This window comes from Camarhynchus parvulus, chromosome 5, assembly GCF_901933205.1.
Source record: "Camarhynchus parvulus chromosome 5, STF_HiC, whole genome shotgun sequence".
In the NCBI taxonomy this organism is placed as follows: Eukaryota; Metazoa; Chordata; class Aves; order Passeriformes; family Thraupidae; genus Camarhynchus; species Camarhynchus parvulus.
Genome location: NC_044575.1, coordinates 12216655 through 12239884, shown reverse-complemented (window position 1 = coordinate 12239884; position 23230 = coordinate 12216655). Strand labels below are relative to the sequence as shown.

Genomic DNA, 23230 nt, shown 5'->3' with positions numbered 1-23230 from the left:
AGCGAATGGTGGAGCTGAGAACAGTTGCTTTGATTTCACACGCAGCAGATATTCCACTCTTAATTTTAGCTTTAGACTTTCAAATGGGAAAAGATGTATATGCAGGTTGTGAGTATGGCTGTGAAAACTGGTGCTGTGTTTTAATTGAGATTAAGTATTTTGCTTGCATATGTAAAACAAATGTACTAAAAAAAGTAAACTCGCTGCCACCAAAACTGAAAACAAGGCACTCTGGAAAATATATGCTGATATATAACTGGCTAGAATTTCCTTCATTTTGCAAAGCCACGAGCCACATGCATCAGCTCACCACAAAGTCATTAGGTCTTTTTAAACTCAGATGAAAAACATTAACAAATACCACAAAAGGCTTTAGTATGGCCCCTTTGTTCATTCACATATGGCAGTTTATAACTCCCACACCACTTGGGTCGTGTGTTTGTTTAAGCTGCCTCCATCAGGCCAGCCCTGAAAGAACAAAAGACATCTTGAGCGATCCTAAGCAGGAAATGGGCTAATCTAAACATGGCTTGTGACACTATAAGTAGAATAGAAAGGGGAGGGATTGATTAGTCATTAATGTCCAATTGACTCCATATGGATGTTGCAATAATAAGGCTTTTTTCAGCGCAGTAGCGGAGTTATTGAATTAGAGGTTTATGTTTCCTCAGAGCTGACCTTAGGGAATTCCCAGTTGGTTCTTCGTGTTGATGTTTTAAAGAGAATGGAGTCTCTTAGCAGGGAAAAGGGAAGTCTTATCATAAGGAAGTGTTGCTTGGATGTAGCTAACCTGTGCTACAGTATATTCTCACCTTTTAGTATTTACCTAGTGCATTTCAGAACCCTTGCAGGTGAAAAATTTTAGAGGCTATTTAAATATTGCAGTATTTCATGAATTGCTTGTGGCTTACCCGGTTTTTCTCCCCATTCATTCTCTGACATGCAGCCTGTGAGAAATGTTCACTGCTCAAATTGCAGCTGAATAATATTTGTTTAGCATTTGGAACAAAAGCTGCCTGACAAACAGAACATTTGTGTCACCCCTGTTCCAAACCTTGCCATATTTCCAAGTGGGTATTTTGCCAGTGATGACAAGACGTGCCAGTAAAGAATGAGAAAATCTGAATGGTGTTGGGGATGAAGAAATAAGAGGCAGGCAAGGGGCAAAACAGATAAATGTTATTCTACAGCTGCTACATGTTGCTTAGATTACAGTGAAGTAGCAGTAATTTTTGTAAATTTCTCTAAAATTGATAACCCAAAATATTAGTTAAATACCAACTCCTGTGTTCTAAGCTTGCCAAAGCTGCTCTTTCTATTCTGTTGTTTCCGTATTTGTCTTTATTGATTTTAACTGCTGCTATATGTTTCACAAAGGCTGCATTTGTCTGTACACAGGCTGAAAGCAGCACAGGGCACTACTAAGCTGGTTTTCCATTCTCCCTGTCTTTATGGCATGTCCATATTGATGAGTAACCCATCTCTTGCAGTAAAAGAGTGACTCCTGTTTGCATGTTTGTCAGGTTCTGGTCTGTGCAGTGCTAGCTGTATTACCACAGACAGGGCCAGATATTTTGGAGGTCACAATCAGTCTTTTCCAAACTAGGCAAATATGTCACCTCAGCTTAGTGAATAACTGATGGTAGGAGCCTTACTACTAACCAGTCATTTTCATGCCAGGAACCTAGAAAGATTGTCTGTACTTCTACGTATCCTGTCTTGGTGTGTGTCTATGGAAGATGATCTGCAGTACACACTCTAGATTAGCCAGATCCATTATCTGGGGAGAAGTCAGGGGAAATGTATCACTTTAAACATGAATCAGTGGCCATACTGTGAAGAGTCATTAAGGAATAACAGGGTGACTGACAAAAATCTCTTTCTTTTTGCTCTCACTTCTTTTCTCTCTCTTCCTCATCTTTTTCACAGCCGTTCTTTTGCTCCTTTCTATCACATCTATAATTGTTTGTTTTCTGGTAACATGTAAAGGCCAAATCTCGGGTTTTGTTGTAGGTGACGTGCAAAATGGAAGGTAAACTCACATCCCAGTAAAGACAGTAGGATTAACCCTATTGTGGCCAAGATTTCAGGAAGCATGCTGAGGGATAATGCCTCTTCTAATATTAATTTCATTAGCAAATATAAGTACCTCAGATAAAGACATGAATAAATAAATAAATGAACAATGTAACAATTGTTATTTTATGTTTCTTAACATTTATTTCACATGAGGATGTTTATCTTTCTTGATGATCAGATTCTTTTATCTTTCTAATGTTCTCTGATTAGAGAGCTCTTCAGAAATGAAAATATTGTTGGAAATTATTTTCATGAAGCTGTAGCATTTTTAGATTTATTCTGTAGCATTTTCTTTGCCTCAGTAATGGCCCTAAAGCAGTATGGAATCCAGCTTTCACAAAAGGGCTGCCTGCCATACATCCACACAAAAAAAGATCACTCTTCTTTAATCTGATTTTAGTTTTAAATCATCAAAGTTATGACAAGCTGTGCAAATGCAAAGGATCTAGGAAGTAAGGCAGTGAACAATTCCAGAAGCTAAAAGTGTCATTTTGAGGATAGCCCCTGTCTTTAGGCCAAAATATAGAGTTCTTTGCCAACTAAGCCACTAGGTCAGCCAAACTGTACTGCTTTTGCAATAATTATAAATTCTGACCAGGCTCTTAATTCTGAAAATCCCTCCTCCTGTGATTGCAGTATGAACAGTAACTGGCAGATTGAGCATTAGTTACCATAGAGAGACAATTACCAATTCCTTCCCTTGTCTTGCCCTTCACTGGTAGTACATTTCCATTTTATCTGTTATTTTAGGTTCATTAGTAATAAGAATTTGCTGAAAATATTTTCAGAAAGATTTAAAACATCTACTTCTTTGCACTTGCATATACATTTTCTTTAAAAATACTAGGTGTCTCTTTGAGCCTCAGTCAGTGCTAACTATAATTACACAATAGGAAAAAAAACTATAATCACAATAGGAAAAAAACTCCATACTTTGTTAAATCTGTTGAAATTGTTTTCATAGGGCACAACAAAGTCAAAATATCTGCTTGACAGGATGAAGTACCTAAGAACAACCAGTTTGAAAGCTTGTTATGTGTTTCAACTTGTAAGACCTCATTGAGCATATGTGTATTTGTATCATTAGCACCTCATTTCTAATCTAAAAAGGTACTTAGGCCTTCTGACTTCCCCCCATGCTGCAAGAACTATTTTATTGTAATGCTTTATATGCTGAATATAATTCTGTGGTTCTGAGACAGAAGACCATGAAGATTATATTGCTTTAGTTATTTGCAGAAATTCATTTTGCAAATGCTTTTGTGATGGCCTATAGGTCAGCTTGCAAATATTTCCCCAGAGATCAAGCTCAAAGAACATCAACTCTTTGGCTGCTTTTTCAAGTCCTTCAAGTAAGGACTTGCATAAAGCAGATGCAGCCAGACTTGACCTTCTTGGGATGGTTGTAATTTATTACTCCAAGTAAGAATTGTTTTCTAACATAACCTTTCTATGAAAACAGATAATTTATGGTGGTTTTCTGCCTTCATTTTTTTGCCTTTCTTTTTGTTTCTTTGTTTGTTTTTGTTTATTTTCAATCTCTCTAGATTACATCCAGATTAAAAAGACACCTATAATCTTGTTCCCAGTAAAACTACTCTTTACCTGCATTACGACTGAAAAGTCCAAAATTGTGTTAGAAAGGGCTAAAGGCAAACTCTTAGCTGTAGGGAATAAGTACCTTTGGGAAAGGAAAAGATGGAAAGACACCCTATGGATTCAAATATATCTTTGCTGTGCTGTGAGTAGAGCAGCTTAATAACAAAGTACAACTTTTGCATAAATGATAATTCAATTTTTTTTTGTCACCAGCTTCCTAATTGCCCACATGCCAGTTACATATTTTTATTACATTATCTTAAAGGATAGAATAACTATTAGATGCTAGGTTGGACTTTTCTCAAATTATATAGTTCTTTGTCCCAGTAAATATTTCAGTGTTGACTTACTATGTTTGCAACTCATTTCAGTTTCTAAATAAATACATCCTCTCTCAAAATATGGTATCTTTGATGTGTTTGTGGTCCAAGGCTTTTGGCAACAGTGAGCAGAGCCTCATTGACCATTCACCCCCCTCAACTGGTCCTACCTGCAGGTCACTCTGCAAAACTGCTTTTCCCTTTTGCAGTAAAAAGCTGACTGCAGCCTCCTATAAATGCAGAACACCTGTGGCACGGTGCTTAACTTAGAGCAGTGCTAAAAGAGTTTTGCAGCTCACATTTGCCACAAACCTGTCTTCTTTTATGTGCACGCATGTTAGTATACAAATTGCCAAATTGGTGTCAGTTGTAAAGTAATGGCATGGGAGGCATCATAAATTACCAGGGTGATCCTGAGGAGAAGACGCTGCTGTGTGCGAATGAGTGTTTTGCTCTCAGGGTAATGTATGTCTTCATCTGGCCCAGTAGTCAGCATATTGCCCTGTGTTGATGGATACAGTCAGCTTGAAACTACACTACATTTCACTGCACAATAAACATGGCTGTCAACACCATATAAAGCAAAATCAATTTATCCTGTATGGTCAGTGCGTTTTAAATGAAATTAATGTACTGTGGACCTGGTGGCAAAAAGGTAGTGTATTAGTTATGCATCCTCTATTTTAGGGCCCCTTTTTCATGCAAATGTGTTTCTTATATAGAATTTTTAAAAAGGCATGCCTATATAATGCTTTCAATCTGAATTAGGAAAATTGATTTTTACACAACTAAAACTTTGTGCCTCTATTCAGTAAAACTGCAGTGTTTTGTTTTACATACTGTAAATAATTAATCTTACATTATTCGGCAAATAAATTCATATTGGTAGCTGTAATAGTTTATAAAAAAAGGAAGTCTATTGCTGTATTAATTTTTTGTCAAGTATCTTGCCTTTTTAAGGTATTAAATTGTATGACCAGTTTGGTGAGGTCTGAGACTGTCACTCTCCCACTGTAAACACTTTTTGCCTTTTTTATAGCTAAGGTATAGCTCTAAAAACATATCATCACAACTTCAGCAGCTTTTTCCTGTAAAGGCATGCCTTGGTCATCTGTTTCATCCCTAGTAATTAGTTCTACACCTCAGATCTGCTATCTCTAAACTCCCATGAGGCTTTGCTGTTTGTGGTCAAGAAACAGGGCTGGATGCATTCAAAAACCCAGTTAGGGCTAGCATGTACAAGCTGAATTGATGGCAGATAAAGACTGGGATACACTAAGGTACAGCAGGCATGGAGTTGGAGTGCTTGCCTCCCACTCTGGAGGCTCCAATGTGCTGTGCAGGTACCTGTTGGAGGAAGACAGTTTTATTACATATATGTGGCTCAAATCCTCCACATCTAGAACTCAATCAAAGCAGATGCAACTTTAGAATGTTCAGCTCCAAATATAGTCTGATCCATACAAATGGCAGCATGTACCTGGTGCACTGTATAATTTATTTTATGAAATGTTTGTCACTGCTTCACTGCTCAAGCAGCAAAGTTGTTGTCAATGGCTTGTGTCAGCAGGCCTACATCAGTTTGGATTCTCAAATGTAACTTTTATGTGAGTTTTGCTGAGCGTTCAGAGAATGTATTTTATGGTAAAGCCCCAGATGGAAACTTTATCAGATCTCCGTGTCTTAATTGGAGAAATAGAAGTGCAATTTGTTTCTTCAATTAGATGTTGAGTCATCTCAGCTACACTGAGACCACCAGTTGGCCTATCTCTCTCTCTCTCTCATAGATCTGGTAGTAGGGAGAGAGAGAAAAAGCAAAAGAAGCTAAAATAAGCACAGCACTGAAAGCACTTTCCTAATGCACGTAATAATGTTTTGCATCCATCTTGTTTCCTCCTGCCCTGACGTTACAGGGAGTAAAGCAGTGAATGGCTCTGCAGCTAAACTACAGCAGTATTATTGTTGGCCAACAGGAGGGGCCACGGTGGCTGAAGCCCGGGTGTACCGGGACTCGCGGGGCCGCGCCAGCAGCGAGCCCCACATCAAGCGGCCGATGAACGCCTTCATGGTCTGGGCCAAGGACGAGCGCCGGAAAATCCTCCAGGCCTTCCCCGACATGCACAACTCCAACATCAGCAAAATCCTAGGTAAGTGCAAAGCAGCGGGCAGCAAACTGTGTTGGCAGGTTTAGGTTGGATATTAGGAAGAAATTCTTTCCTGGGAGGGTGGTGAGGCACTGGCACAGGTTGCCTGAGATGCTGTGGTGTCCCATCCCTGGAAGTGTTCAAGGCCAGGCTGGATGGGGTTCTGAGCAACCTGGCGAAATTTGTCCCTGCCCATGGCAGGGGGTTGGAACTGTATGATCTCTATGGTCCCTTCCACATCTTTTTCTGGTGGATGGTCACCAAAATTAGAATTACTGGAACTTATGCAAATGAAGATTCATGGCTTGTTTTCATTTTTATTCCCTTTCTTTTTCCTTTCTGCCCCTTCCCTAATACTTTTTATTGCCAACAGCCTCACAACATGCTTTAAAACTTAGTAGCATTGAAAAGGAATGTTTTGTGAAATCTCTTGTGATAGTGTGTCCCAGTAAAGTCCCAATAACTGCAACATCCCATTAGAATGCACTTGAACTACAAATCACCTGAATGCAAAATGGGTCTTGCTAGAGTAAATACTGAGATAAAGTTTGAAAAGTACAAAATCAAAATCAGAGGTTTATGTCAGACAGTGCAAAATCAAGAAAGAAACCTGGCACAGTTCAACAGACCTGTACACGCAAACCTCACATCCAAAATAATGTTTGGTTCAAAAAATTGCAATATTCAAAAAGCTAACCACTAGAAGTGTGCAATTAAAATATTGCTTAGGTAAAACACAGTAGTTAATATTTAATTTGTGTAGATCAACACAATCAGGGAATATTCTATGGGTTTTATTTTGCCACTGTGCAAATAAATGGACTCATTTTTGAGAAATTTTGATTTGCTTTTTAAGACCCCTCCAGAGAATTAGAAACATACGTGAGAATGAGTGGTGAAATGTTAAAACCTATATTTGCTTTTTGAGTCTTTGAAGTGAAAGACAGATTCCAAATGTAGCTCATAATAAATAAAAGTAAAAATCAAGTTTCCTCTGTAATCATTTTATTGTAAACTCTGAGTTCAAATACAAAGTTTGTCGCATGTTAGTTCAATCAGAGGCAAGAATACATAGAAATAAATGTTACTTTGTCCTGAAACTTCCAAAAGCTTTCTTAGTAGTTCTCATATTTTTGTCTACCATATAAGTGAGTTATATGAATAGCCTTTCAGTTTTGTATAAAACCTTCACTGTTTCAGTGTTGGCAGCTGTAGGGAATCTATATTATTTGTGTGCATTCTGTGAAAAAAACTATTAGGAGCATAGTAACTGTATTCATTAAAATGTAAACTTCCAGCATAAATATTTCAGAAGTGCCAGCAATTGAGTGTTTGTTAACCATGGAATTAACCTGTCAGTATCTGCTCTGCCACAAATAAGTCTATGTCCATATAATATCTGTGCAACTTTTCCAGGACAATGAGAAAAGAGACTGAAATATTAGAACTGACACAGAATATTGCTGGCTTCGGATAATATTTATACAACTTTTCCATTTGTTGATGTATGAAAAATGTTGGTAAAAGAATAGCTTCCCCCCACGTTTACCACAGCTGTAATCGTTTTATTCATCTAAAAGACACCAAAAAGCTATTTTCTGTATTTCTTATTCCCATCTCTGTTCAAGTGTTTAGATAGCTCCTTACAAACAATATGAGAGATCTGAATATTTTGCCTCTTCCTGTGTACACTGCGTTAATTTTTAAACTTTTTTATTGGTGCAGCTTTCAATGAGAGTTTACAGTACCTGAAGTGGTGTATATAATTACAGTGTGCTTTCTGTTTTACTTTTTGTCTTTCCAATGTGAGTTTGTGAAATGTAAGATTCAGTTCTGTTATGCTTATTACATCTGGCAAAAAAATAATATGCATAACAGAATTTAAAATAGGTGTCAGTATTATGCCAAGCTTATATCAGAAGTTGAGTAAATTTAAGACGCCCAGACAGCAAGGGATTGTTCATAATTTTGCTGAATCTATAAGGTTTGATACTTTTTTTCCCTGCTACATAGCAAGCTATTAATATCTATTAGCAGGAGTGTATAAACCAAATTCTCATAAAAATATCAAAGAAGCCTGTGTCCCTAGGCAATGTGTTAGGCTTTTAACAGTGAAAGTATGGCTGCAGACTTTCCTTAACCACCATACTGTGCATGGTATTACAGAGGTATGGAATTACTCACAGATTAATGCTCTTATTGTAAAAAATTAAGTAGTCTGTTTTGCAGCACGAGGCTGAGATTTTGAGACTTAACTATTGATTTTAAGTGCACCCTATTTAATAGAGATTTACATATGCTTGGTCTGCAGCAATATCTGAAAGTCAGGGTTCTTTTAAGGTGTCTCAGGTTGTGCAAGCCAATATATGTTCAGACTGATGTAAATTTAAATCAGTTTATTCAACGAACTTAATTAAAATTTATTACAGCAAGAAGGCACGTTGAATTGTGTATGTGCACAGCTAAGCCCGCTTTACTTGAGCCCTCACTGACATTTTGTGTCCATAGGATCTCGCTGGAAGTCCATGTCAAACCAAGAGAAACAACCTTATTACGAAGAGCAGGCACGACTAAGTAAGATCCACCTAGAGAAGTACCCCAATTACAAATACAAGCCTCGACCAAAACGCACCTGCATAGTGGATGGGAAGAAACTGCGCATTGGGGAATACAAGCAGCTGATGAGGTCTCGGAGACAGGAGATGAGGCAGTTTTTTACCGTAGGGTGAGTACAATTGTTGCCATTGTTTTCCAAGATGGAGCACGCTGTTTGAAACCAAATAGAGTTATCTGTTTAAGTCGCTGACTAATGTCATTTAGAGGGAAAGGGTTTGAACCGGTAAGACCTTATTAAAAACATAAGATGGAATATGGAGCTATCAGCTTGCCACTGAATGCTGATTATGAGACTGATTGTGGAATTCTTTAAAGGCAAAAGAAGTTGTTTCCCATTAGCCTGAAAGGTTTGAATCATGTCTTTTGTGAGTTTTTAGTAAGCTAATCCATTCTGGGTTAGTAATGACTCCAGCATCATTTCCTAAATTAAGAAAAGAACAAAGAGAGAAACAGAAAGGATTATTCCTTGTAGAATAGGAGTCAGGAGAGGGGGAAAAGGGAGAGGAGTAATAGCAGTTGCATGAGAAACACACACAAATGAGTGATATCAAGGTATGAACCTACTAGGATTTTTTTTATATAGAGAAGTATGATTTTTTTTAATAAGTTTTAGAAGTCTTTCAAGTAGTGCACAGATAGACTGGGTAGATTTATAACTCAGAATGTATTGCCCAAAAAGATCCTGGCACAGTTTTAAGAACACTGTGTGTGATTTTAGGGCTATTTCCTCTGGCGTTCAGCAGAGAAAGCAGCACTATGAAACATCTACAGGCTAAGGATAACAAAAGTCCACTGAAACAACTGCACCATAACTGATTTCTTGCTCCTGTTTCTTTTTTTTTTTATGAATTAATCTGTGATGCTCAGTGCTCTAACACAATGTTTCTGGTGATTTACAAAGAGTCTAAAAGCTGTTTCCAGTGCCAGCCTTTCCAAATTCACAATGTTCTGCTTATTTCTCTAATCACAATAGTCTCCTTTTGTTGGGTACTTCACCACCAGATAATTGACCTTGACGTCGATTATGTGCCCTCATTTTTGGCTTGGGATGCAGAACTCCTGTTGCAGTCAATTATTTTGTGGTACAGCCTGCAACAATGTGGGCTCTTTCTTCAATCAGTAAATAGAAGTGGTTTTGATATCTTGAAATAGCCTTCCAGTCTATAGTTATGACATTGTTTTTTTATTCTTCAGTCTAAGGCAAATTGTTTACTAATAGTCTTCCATCAAAATTGCACATAGGACTCTAAATAGAAATCTGAATTTATACAGCACATCACAAATTATATTCAGATTGAGGGAGTGAAATTCTAGCTTACATCTTCCAAAGCAGATTGACAGACCAAATCACATCTAGACAAGAAATGCAAAAGAAATGCCAAAACAGCAGTCTGAACAATTTGAGAATTGTTTGCTAATTCAAAACAGCATTAAGCAGTAGCATTTTACACATTAAATGCAATAGCTAAATGGGAGCGAATATTGAGGATGGATTTAAGAAACTTCGAAAAGTGCCTACCTAAAGAGTGAATTCCTATTAAAATATATATACTGAAAGCTATTCAAAACTAAACTGGTGCAACCTAGATGAAACATTTTTCTCATGTATCCAACAGTGTGATCATGAAGACTGTGAGAATGTCACCATTTTTTGAAAGGATTGTTTCCAATTTCTGTTTATGCTAAGTCCGCTTCACCGTGTTCTATTGATGTTGAAGAAGTTTAAAGTAAACTACCACTGTGCAGTTATATGATGATGTGCTGGACTTTACCAAAACCAATGAGTTTTAGTTGTGCAAGTGATGGAAAAGGAAGTATGAAGTCTAATGGATGCATTCAATGGAGATGAAATGAGATCCATGTTGCTGTACAATGTGAATATAGATTATAGTCCTGAGGAATCCTAGGCTGGGATTAAAAAAAAATATTTTATACTTCCCTGTGACTTCCCTCTGTTGTCCCAAATTCCCCTTTTCCCTCAAGAATAATTTCAAACAAACTTATTGGAAGACACCAAGTAAAATTAGTGAAAAAGTCAAACTAGAACATCTTTTTTGAACTGAAACATAAAGCATGGAATCATTTGTCTCAGCAGAATAGTTTACTAAGTAATGAAAAGCAACATTTCTTCCAAATCAGATTATAACTAAGTGAAACACAGTAACTGAGCCCATCAGCTTCTTAAACTTACTCTTCCCTGTGTTTAACATAAATATCACATAAAGCATCAGCTGGAACAGTTTTCCTAACTGACCTCACACCCCCATTATTTTTCCACTGTTTTGATGGAACAACATAAATCGTCCTTCAGAACAGTAGACGTGAGAGTTGAGATGCTGTTTCCTCTTCAGAGTGAAATAAGAGACAAATGTGGTTTTTCGGATTGAATATGCTCTGTGTTTACAGTAAATATTTCAGTGGAAGATAGAGAACAAAAGTACAAAATAGACTCCAATGAAATGTGCCAAGTGCTTCATACTGCTTGAAGTACTGCTGGGGTTTTTTTTGTTGCCTTTTTTTTTTTCTTCAAGAACAAACCAATTAAATTGGGAATGGGCGCACCAAAATGGCAACAAAATATCATCACAGAATAAAAAGATAAGTAAGAGACGTGTGAAGAGTCAGATACACATTCAAAGTAGGTAGCTAAAGGAAATAGTAAAAAACAAGAAAATTTTTTTTTTCATATTTGTGTTTGCATTTTTCTTATACCAAATGTCCATTTATGTTTTAAGCAATCCAGTAAAGGCTAGTTCCTGCCAGACTCCCTTAGGTGAGCCACTGGCTAACATAGGATAATTCTGCTATGGGTACAAAGCCCCTCCACAAGCATGGAGTTCTCCATGGCTCAGACTTTTTTGTTGCAAAAGGCTCACACTACTCACTTCACTGAATCACAGTCTTTGACAAACTTTGGTAAGATGCAAAAAGAGAGTTTAAAGAATTTCAAGGTACAAACTAGCCAGGATTTTAAATAAAATAGAGAAGAGAAATAAGCCAAAGAATGGCCAGGTTCTGTTCTGATTTTTGAAGAAAAACCCCCAAAGAATTAAATGAGAGTGAAGATTTCTTGGAATAAATTGGCCAGGAAATTAATGTTTTCAGATAATTGTTATACATCTAATAGAACAAAATCTGTGAACTGCCAAGTATTCTAAAGAACAGAGTGGAACTTACAGCATGCATAGGCCTTCTGTTGCATCCCTAAATGAATGAATTTTGTTCCAAATGAGGCAGATAATATACAGAAATAATTCATGTTTAATGCAGAGTATGTTAAAAAATTGCTGCTTTCAATATAGGGGAAGCCGAATCTGGAGCCAGCTATGTCTTTAAAATAATTGAGTTATTTACTAAAATATTTACTATTTTTAATAGTAAAATTATTAATGGAACTTTTGAATGATACCTTCAGCATAAGTTAATCCCGAACAGACTTCAAGTGATTTACAATTTATCCTCAGTAGTAGTTTTTTGTAATGCATAAATAAATGTGAGCTAACAAATGGATCATATATAAACCATAAATTCAGATATTTTAAGTTGAGTCTGTCTTTTGTTGCCTTGTCCTACAAAGATAATTCATTGCTCAGTCATTTTTACAGTCTAATACACTCTAAATAGAAGTATATGCTATATACATTTCTCTGCAAAATGATGTAAGCAGTAACTTTTTTTTCTGTGCTTTACTAGAGCAAGATGTTTAGAATAAAGCCTTTATAGTGTTTATAACTACTGTACACACATAGCCTGAATGTTGCTAGGCTATGGTTTTGAATAGGTCTGTAATATTATACTCCTGTAGCTTGAACTTAAAGCAAGTACACAATGGGTGCTTTTGTGAGATTTACTGTTATTTCATTCCTTATGGGAATGTAACTTTCAGGGGTGTGTAACATATGAGCGTTTTGCTTGATGCAATCAATTTCTGCTTCAGACATTTAAATAGCTGTCAGAAAATGGTTGGGAAGGGATCAGAAAACAATGGTCATTTGCCAATTTAAATGTTCGGCTGGTTTGGCAAAAGTCAAAAGAGGAACATTCTCCAGAAAAATACTAAGAATATTAATGCTACAAATTTGTGAGCAGGTCAGTTTGGCTAAGAATTTTCATGTTACTTCCATTTTTATATTTACATAAATATTTTGGGCCAAATCTTAAGCCCCAGAGTGGACAGGCAAGTTATCAGGGCTGGCAGAGCAGAGGAGAGTAACCCCTAGAAATTGTCCACATGAGGATTTCTTAGCCAAAGAGGAGGTGGTGGGGACAGCAATGGTTTGACGCCAGGGTAGGTAGAGATGTGCCACCATTCCTCATGGATCTGAAGAGACCAGAAGATTAATGTTGCTTTCTGGAAATCTTAACAGGCAGAAAACTTCCATGTGCAACTGAGCTGAATTGTAACCTGTAGCTTGCAGGTAAAGTATGCTTCTATCTCCCCCCTCCAAGATTCTATGCTTGGTAAAACTCTAGCTAAAGGCAATGATTCAATGTGTGGAATTTAATCTAATAAAAGACTCCACTAACATGAATGCCTTTAAGATCTACAAATATAAGAAAACATAATGGCCAGAGTTGTAGGTTAGAAACTCCAACTCTTCCTTTCAGGGAGAGTAGAGGGAATTTAAACAAATGCTCTGTTTTCCTCCCCACAAGAACTTAATTACTTAGGAAATGATAACACTCATCTCTAGTAACATATGCCATATACATATGCCGGGATGTAATGTAGCAACTAGAGCAGAATTTACAGTGACAACCTGATCAGCTCTAAATAATAACAGGTATTAAATCAGAGGTAGGTGTCCAGTTTCAGGGGGTGTGTAGGTGCCCATGTTTAAGTGCTAGCAAATTTTTTGCTAGCAAATGGGTAGCAATTTGAGACCCTTTCCAATTAGGTGGTAGAGTTACCACATGTTTACAGTTCCACAGTGAGATATAGGTAATTTAAAGTTATTACCCAGCCAGCAGCAGGCATGCACAGCATGTCTGATTTTTGTTTAACATGTAAAAAAGGACTGCATTTATGAATGACAAATTCAGTAAGCCTTTAACTTTCCTGCTATACCAATCAAGTTCTTTGACAATTAGATTCATTCAGTAGCTTGCCATGCATTTGCCTGGTGCGCTCTCAAGTAAAAAGTACCTCTGTGAATTTGGCTTCTTTATGCTCAGATGACCACCTCCATTTATACTTTGAAATGGGTGGTACTTGGACAAGTGTACAGAAATGTGGATGTGCAGAAGAGTTCTGCTGACTGAGTTTGAAATACCAGAATTTCTTTTTCCTTCAGGCCTTAACACTGATAACCATTGCTTCATCAACATATCTCACAGCATTGTCTTAAGCAGAATTTGAAAATTGTTGTGGCTCCTCGTAAAAAGGCAATTTGCTTCTGAAAAAACACAAACTTTTTGGGGAGGAGAGGTATAGAGGTGGATATTAGTGTTATGATACTTAATGTCAGCTGTAACACAGCGGAAGCTTTGGCTCAATCTTTCTTTGAGTCAGTTCTACAACTTCTGTTACAGGAGTAATGAAAACTTTTCTCAAAGCATCATTTGGCATTGATGTGGTGGTGTTCTTTGATGAACAACTGGTGATGTTTTGTTTTGTGAATTTATTTATTCTAAGAAATACCGGTGAAAGATTATTAGTTGGGCAGATCAGAAAGAATTAAGTGTGTATGGCCTGGTGACAACTACATAGATTTTTCTGTTGACCATGTGTGGGTTTCTTTTTCCTTTGCTTTGTGGAAACATTCATTAATGTGAACATTTTCTGTGTTTAAAAGTTGTGGAGGAGATACTTGTGGGTTTTTAGCAGTAATAGCTTATACTGCTGAAAACATGCAATCCTAAACCAGGAATGTTCCCATGTGAAGTAGGTGTTCAATTTTATGGATAAAGTATTGAAAGATGTTTGCAGAAAATCACTTGCAAGCAAATACATTGGCTGAAAATTGTTTTCACAGAACATTTATCAGACCATTTAAAAAGTGAAAATTTAGTGAAAAATCCCAAGCTGTTTGTAAATCATCTGCAAATCATCATTTGCAAACAGGAGTATAATGACTGTGTCAAATGAATTACTGCGTTTTTGCTCGCTGCTAGCCAGGTGTACGAGACTTACACAACAGATGTTTGAATTTCTCAAGCTGCGCAGAGGCTCTAAGAGTCAGGCTAGCAGTACCAGCCGTGGCAGGACTGCAAACTATTTCAGTGGTGTGTTACACAGGGTGTTCATGATTTCAGTATATCACTACCCAAACCCAAAGGACTGCAGCTTCCCTGTAACTCTCTAGTGTGATATTTATCAAAATAGAGTTGGTCAATGAACAATAAAGACTCGACATTTAGAGTTTTTTAAATAAGCTTAACATTATCTTCTGTATTGATTTAGCCAATGATTGGGAAACTGTGAGACTGCTTTAAAAAATGTCCTTTTGAATTTAGCATGGAATGGCACAGTGGTCAAGCTGGAGATTCCTTAGACTATTCAAACATACCTGACACTGTTTCTCCTGCTAAAACCTATAATAGTTCACTGTTACTGGGTCAATATTGCTCTAAAGAAGGTTGGGAATAAACTGAAATGTATGATTCTTTAAATAGATTATGCAAATAGGCAGATATGTTCAATAAGTAGTCAATACAAAGTCAGCATCTTGCAGGGCAGATTTGTTGCTTTGTTTTTAATCAAGTACTTGGCTTCAAAAGCCCCATCTTACACATAAAATCCTGAAAAGCAAATGGCATTCTGATGATGGATCCAAATAAAAATCAACAGCCAGCAATCAAATGTCAAAAGAATGTCCAAGTGCCATAGCAGTCTACCTGGCTAGTCTACCCGTACTACTTACATAGTAAATTAGATACTTCAGTTTCTCTCTGCTGTTTTAGGTAATCTTGAGGTCCTCTCATTAAAAGAAGCTCTTGCCATGAATTTAGAGGGTTTAGATTTTGGATACATGGTGTCTATGGTAGCAGCCAGGCATGACAGGGTGCCTGATGCCTTTTGATGGTCTCTGTCCAAATGCCAGTTTGTGTTATGGTTTGAATAAACATGTAGAGTACATGAAAGGATGTCTGGTAGGGACTGAAAACACTTCAGTTCCCAGCTGTCCTTTGGGGGAGATAATGAACCAATACCATAGAGGACTCTGAGCCCAGAGGAATACATGGACCCTTTCTAGGAAACCACCTGCTTTTCCTTCCTTTGGACTTGCAGAATATCTTCCCTCCTCTACACACAGGCAGTGACACTTCCCTCTTGTTTTTCCTTGCAGACAACAGCCTCAGATTCCAATCACCACGGGAACAGGAGTTGTCTACCCTGGTGCTATTACCATGGCGACCACCACGCCGTCCCCTCAGATGACATCAGATTGCTCCAGCACCTCTGCCAGCCCTGAGCCCAGCATCCCTGTCATCCAGAGCACTTATGGTATGAAGACGGACAGCGGAAGCCTTCCTGGAAATGAAATGATAAACGGAGAGGATGAAATAGAAATGTACGAGGACTATGAGGATGATCCAAAATCAGACTATAGTAGTGAAAACGAAGCCCATGAGGCAGTCAGTGCCAACTGAGGAGTGTTCACAGAATTAAAGTACTCAGACTCATTTGGGTTTTTTTGGGGTTTTTTTGAACAAAAGTTCTTAAAGAGCCTGCATGCATGTGTGGCTCCTACAGTTACATCAGCAGAATGGTCTTAAATGTTTCTTATCGTGTGAGACAGATTGTTTCCCTAATTTTTCATGAACTTGGGTTTTTTGTTTTTGTTTTGTTTTGTTTTTTAATTTAGATGAAGACATAAATATCAGACATCAGGACTTGAGAACTTATATGAATCAATAGCTGTCTTACAAGTCTTACCTTTTGTCTTTTTCCGTTTGGATGCTGATAAAGGTTTAAGTTACTGTTTTAGATGGGGGTTATACATTCTCACTCAGGTATGCTGTGCCAGCCTACAGGTTGTGAATGTGTTTTTATTCTGGATTATTTTAGAAAACAAAAACTGCAGATTTCATATTGTGAAACAGAACAAGTCCGCAAGTGTGCACACCTGTGCATCATAGCTTGTCTTTAAAAAATAGTCTCTGAATTCCATTTTTTTTCCATATGTATAGCTGAACTTCTGATGTGCCAAACTTTTCATAACTTTTGAATCTTAACATTTAAACAAAAAAGTCTTAAAGGAGACACTGTAAAGTCTTAGACAATCCTTTGGCATCTTAAAAAAAATTATATATGAAACCTAATTTTTTTCCAGAATATGGTAAAGTACTCAGGAATCTGGAGACAGGATATTCTTAATTAGTGAACATGGTTGCCATAGTGCATGTGCCCAATTGCTTTTGCCTCTTGATGTGCCATTAGTGTGAAATTTTAAGTAAGCACAAAAGAGCGATCACCAGCTATGGACAGGCCTGTCTTAGCAGTGTGAGGCCACCTCTGATTACATTCTCTACCCCTTTGCTTTTAACCCTTGCATTCAGTCTTAACACATTTTCTCTTAAATAATTTATTCATTCCAGAATGTCAAGGGTCCAAATACTTAATATTTATTTTTAAAAGTACAGTTGGTGGCATTACACTTCCAATTCCTTACTGATATTTTAAAGAGCCTCTTCTTTCCCCCTCCCTAAATCACACAGGTATATGAAAATAAAAGTGCACCTGCTACTAAAATGAATATGACCTTTATGAATGAGAAATTCACTTGTTCCTCTAACACTGTATGTTCAAGGAGCACTTGGAAATACTCTGCTATATGTATTGCAAAATAAAGTGAGTACTTTTATATGTACACAGAGTACAAATACCCCTAAAAATGTGTTTATAGTTATAAACCTCTACATTTAGACAGCAAGGGCAGATGTAAAATCCAAACTGCATTTACAGTCCACCATGCTGAATTTTTAGGGCCTGAGGAACCTGTGGCAAATCATGGCTCTGTACGTCATGTTCCCATTGCCACCTGAAAGAACTGTGCTACCTTAAGTATTTATGCAGTGATTTATTTGTGAGACTCCAGGTGGGCGAGGAAGGGACACTCAAATATCTAATTGCAAAGGTGGGAAAATTGGTCATCAAAAATATTTATTGTATATTAGTCATGTGGGAATGTGACTTGTCAAGAGCTTTGGGATCTTTGGATGTAAGGTGCTATAGAAATTAAAATTTCTGTTTGTATTACTTCTAGAAACAATGCAGTTACTGGAGAAAATTCTGGGAAATATGTAGGATTCAATTCAAAGATTGTGAGTCTGTTAGATTTCAAAGACGGACGAGAAACTGCCTTTATTTTTTCCCCTCATACTCCACTCCTGTTCACAAATAGATCACTGAATATATATACAGTTCCAGTAGGCCTGAGGAATAACTGCCCTGAAGATCCTTAACTCTTTTATTTGGAATTGGCTGTGTTCAGCACACAGGTGATAAATTCAGGCTCAGGCTGAGAGGTACCAGGGGGCCTAGAGCAGCTCCTTTGGAAGTCTGGGAGCATCTTCTCACGGAGCTGCACAGGTTTTGCTTCGGACAACAAAATAAGCCTGTGTTAGTCTGGCTGTCCTTGTGCCTCCCGCTCTGCAGACACTTCTGTGAGCTGCAATGGCAGGATGCCCTGTGGAGGAGCAATCTCCTTCCTGACAGCCCCACTGATCCCTGTCCTGTCAGAAACAGCCTTTTTTGCCACTGTAGGCATCACATTTCTATGTGAGAGAACGACCCCCCGAGACAAAGAAGATTGTTCAATTTACAGGACAATTTATAAAGATAATGGCATAGAAACACAATGGTCAAATTTCTCTGACCATTTTGTAATTTGGAACAAAAAAAGCTATATTTTTAATATTTATTTAACTGTGTTCTGAGTCCATGTCTAATAAGCAATAAACTGGTCTAGCCAAGTCTTCAAAGGCATATGCTGTGTCATTAGCTGGTGAGCGTCCTCTTTAAGCTGGCTAAGGTACTGATAGAAAGTGGTTTTTTGTTCTTAAAATAGCTTGGGAATTTGAACTGGTTTTAATACATTCAGCTCAGATTGGGGGGAGGACATCATTATTTCATAAAAAAAAAAAAAGACTATTTATTAATGTCTTACATAATTCCCCAGTTAGAAGTATCTCTCCCTCCCCCCACGTCACTTTCTTTCTCTCTTGCTCTCTTTTTTTTTCCTGGTTTTGTTGCATAGGTAGAATGCTGTATTGCTAGCATTGTATTTTATGTAATTATTTTTTTGCACAAAGGCAAACATTTAGATTAGTAGATTAATTTTTTTTTTTTTAAATTTTATGACCATGCCAAAATAATATTCTGCAGGCTTGTGGAGAACAAAGGACTGTTCTTTAGAACTGAAACTTGATTTTGCTTGTAGTACAAAAAAAACACACACTCACAGATGTTGTTTCGTAAGTGTTATAAGCACTGGATATAAATGGTATTTTTTATCACTTCTGACTAATGTGAAACTGTTGTACGAAAACTACATGAACAAAAGTCATCTGTTTCGACTCGTGTGGGCCTGCCTCACAGTTGCCGGATTTGAGTCATTTTTATGTCTTGTTATTTCATTTATTTATGCAAAATACATGTATGTATGAACACTTTGTTTTAGCTCCAGCCCTGCCTCAGTGCTGATGCTCTGTATGTTAAAGCCACATTCTCGAATATAACTGGCTGTTCAGGAATCACCAGCTAGTAAAAATTGCATTTACTGGCTGGGGGAGTGGGAGGAACATATTTGAATCTGAATTGTGCCTATGAGCGTGTTATTCTATTTATTAGCCGACATTGGCTCTAAAATGTCAGTAGAAATCAAGGAAGGACAATCATAAGAATGAAACCCAACATTTTTACTTTATTAATCGGAGCTCAAAACAAAGTTTTTTGATGAATTTGCCATCTCATTTTAGATTTTTTTTAAATTGTGTAAATATAACATAGGAAATAGAATTTTATTTTTTGTTCATGGATACTTAGTGAAGTATAAGTTATGTATTTACTTTTGTTCTATATCAGTGTATGTTGGTCCATATTAAATGCTGACAAGTCACTGTACCTCATGTAGATGCTGAATTTACACCCGCAGTGTGAGCGCAGTATTGTGGACCTGTAGCTGGGACAGCAAGATGCCTCACTTGTGCTCTCTCTGATTTTTAATAGCATATTCCACAAACAGGGAATACTTTCTTCTTTTTTATAAAGTTGATACGTGAAACATGCCAAATTTTGGCTACATTTGATGGGAAACACAGTCTTCTGAATCCAAGTAAAACAAATGAGATATTTTACTTAACAAGAATGACATTTGGAAGTCAAAAGCATATCCCTGAAAGATTAAAAAGACTGAAATGGCCCTTGCAATGCAGGCAAGACTCAGTGATATCAAACCTTTATGTTCTACATCCATTTAATCATGTAATTGTTACATTAGGCTATAACACCAGAGAAATTGTTCACACAATACACAAAGAGGATTCATGGAATTGCTTCTTAAGCTTTGTGTTTGAGGCCCCTTAGAAACTGACTGGAAAAATAACTCCATTCAGGAGCACTAATATAGTAATACTATTTTCTCTGTGAACAGTTTATTTAATTAACAGATACAATATATTTTCTTTTGGAAAATTATTAAATACTTATATTCAAGAGAAGGAGACTCCCCAAACAGTCTGGTACCATACAGAATAGTTCACTTCCTATTTTATAAAAATGGAAGAGAAAGGTCCCAACAGAAACCATACTACTTTCCAGGGTTTATGTGCAGAAACAAGTCTGGAGAACTGGCCAGATTCTGGTCTGCCTGTATGTTTGGGCATCACCGTTTAGCTTGTGAAACCACCTGCTGAGCATTCACAGGATCCCGACACAGGGCTCCTAAATCAGTGTACTCAGGTGCAGGGGGAGGGAAAAGACAGAGGGATGGCTCTGGGATGGAAATGCAAACCAATCAGCAGCATTAGCCCCAGTAAATACACCACCCTGGGCAAAGTGCACAGCAGCCAGCTGTGAGCAGCCTCTGCTTTGGATAAACACAACACAACCACCTCCCAGTGCCATCTAATCTCCAGGTTGGCTTTCTGCATTTTGGTTTTCAGCCACAACAAAGGCATGGCATTTCAAAATCATCTCCCAGCAAAACATTCTACAAGATTTAGACCCCATCCTCCCTCAGAAAATCACCTACCTACCTGCCTGACATGAAGCATGTTAGTACTTCCATGGTGGTCACAGTGTTGGTGTTAAGTGGGGTGAGCTTTGCTGAGGCAGGGCCACAGTAAGAACAACTGCACTGGAGATGCAGCCAGCAGGATGTATGATAGAATTCTTCATGTTTTTATGAGAAGCTAATGAATGGGCTTGGACCCCTTGGTGTTTTGCATGCTTTTTTAAGATCCAAGGTGGCACTTAAGCATGTTCTTTTAAAAGAATAATACTATATGACCTCATTTGATCATTTACAAAACACTTTTTCATTTAAAAGAAACTTCTGCTAAACTTTTTTTTGGTACAACCCATTAAAATCTGTGATTTTTCTCAGATCAAGCTACAATTTTGATAGGTAGCAATGCCCTGCTACAGAAGGAAAAAACAATGCATATGCAAAATAATTTCATTTTAATCTGAAGCCCTTTCTTAACTGCCAGAATTGTTGGAAATGGTGACAAAGAAGTATTCTGAGATTTCACACGCTGGGTAAAAAGGGGTAGAGTGGGGTAAACTGGGCTGAAGGAAAACTTATCAAATTGGTATTTATGGCAATATGAAAGCTATAAAGCAACTTAGTGACATGGCTTGCTTTGTAATTTCCGCTTTCTAAAAACCACAAGTGAGGTCCTTGGTGCTCTTGGAATATGGGGAATGTGCAAATATTTAACTGTTTGTATGCTGCACATTGCAGACCTGCTAGTGTGCATTCTCCGTTTGTCTTCCTTTGTCATTTGTGTTTTGCTTTCCAGAAAGCAATGTTGTTTTTTTTTTCTTGTACCTTTCTTCAGCTTGTAGCAAACTAGAATGCTTAGCATTTATGTTCATTCATTATTGTATTTCCCATGTAAATTTTTTTTTTATTACATTAAGACAAGCTTATAAGCTGTTACTACATAACTTATCTTACTGTAACTCTTATTTCCTGACATTGTAATTTGTTTGTGATGTATATTGTGAGATTGTACTCTATGTTAATTTAATCAGCACAATTCACTGACATGCTGGACTGACATGCTAGCTGCTGTTTCAAATTGTAAAGTTTGTGTAGAGCTGTTGGGACAACTGAGACTCTCTTGTCAAGGTACTATGCTTTGATTCCTATAGCAACACCCTGGGTGCAGCTCTTACTGGCGAGGGCTGCTTGTTTAACAGCCACTGGCTACTCAATGGGCAGGTTTTCTTTGTAGAAATTCTATATACAGTGCAGGTACCTACCTGGGCCCATGGCCGGTAATTATTTGGGCGTTTAGAGGAAAAACTAGTGTCTATTGCTGCTTTGAATATGTTTTAAAGTCTGAAAATGTAAATAGTTTATCAAAAAAAAAAAAATCTTGTACAGTCCAGTGTAAAGTTTTTAAATGAACTTAAAGGTTGCCATCACATCTCACACTCTCCTCTTGATACAGTAAAAAGAAAAAAAAAGAAAGAAAAAAGTTTGCTAAGGATATTGATTTAGGAAAAAAATCTGTTCTCAGATTAAAAAAGAGAATAGTTATTCTTAGCTCTGCTTCATTGCATAAACAGACTTCTTGGATTTTGTTGTGCAGTATTGACGTGAGGTAAATTAAATATTAAATAATCTTTCAGTGGTACTTTTAAGAGTCTTCTCCTCCTCTGCCTCAGTTATTGATGGAAAAGACAAAATTGAAAGACACTGTCCATATACAGTATGTTCTGGTGTACGTTGGCACCTTACCTACATGTTTTGGGTGGGAGGGATTTTTAAAATTTTTTTTTCTTCTTTTTTTTTTTTTTTTTTTTTTTTTGCACAAGGTGCTTTCCTGATATGTTAAACATGTCATCCTTGGGTGATACAGTATATGCCATGATAGGGGTTTAGACCCCTCAGGGGAGTGTCTATAAGACTGCCTATTTATGCTCATTTACCTCAAGACTGTCCTCTCTACCCCTAATCTATTCACCATCACTCCATCTTTTGTACTGCTGTTGACACTTACAAATTAAAGATAAATTTTGTTTTACGAGATGTGTGTGTGACTTCTTCTATGCATCCCTTATTCCTTTGAATTTAGTATTAAAGACTGACCATGATGAGTTGATGGGAAAATTCAACTAGGCCTGTTCAGCTGGCCTCCTGTAAATTTGGGGACTGAATTTTACAACTCTTATGTTTTACCCACGCCTTTCTAGTCTATGAAGGCATTTTCCAGCCTCTGAAATCCATTAACACCATATGCTGTAAAAGACATGCATGATAACCAATCTAATTTGACAATATACACTCAATACTG

At 37.3% G+C, this 23230-nt stretch overlaps 1 protein-coding gene across 8 annotated transcripts in view; it reads left to right on the top strand.

The window, feature by feature from the left end:
• Window positions 1–22690, top strand: part of SOX6 (SRY-box transcription factor 6) — a 370303-nt gene extending 347613 nt beyond the window's left edge. For all 8 annotated transcript variants that reach the window (XM_030950420.1, XM_030950423.1, XM_030950421.1 and 5 more), the window contains 3 exons: window positions 5912–6145; window positions 8651–8867; window positions 16048–22690. In XM_030950420.1, coding sequence (XP_030806280.1) covers window positions 5912–6145; window positions 8651–8867; window positions 16048–16351 — 755 coding nt within the window. In that variant the 3' untranslated portion in view covers window positions 16352–22690. The remainder of the gene's footprint in view (window positions 1–5911; window positions 6146–8650; window positions 8868–16047) is intronic.
• Window positions 22691–23230: the final 540 nt, after the last annotated feature.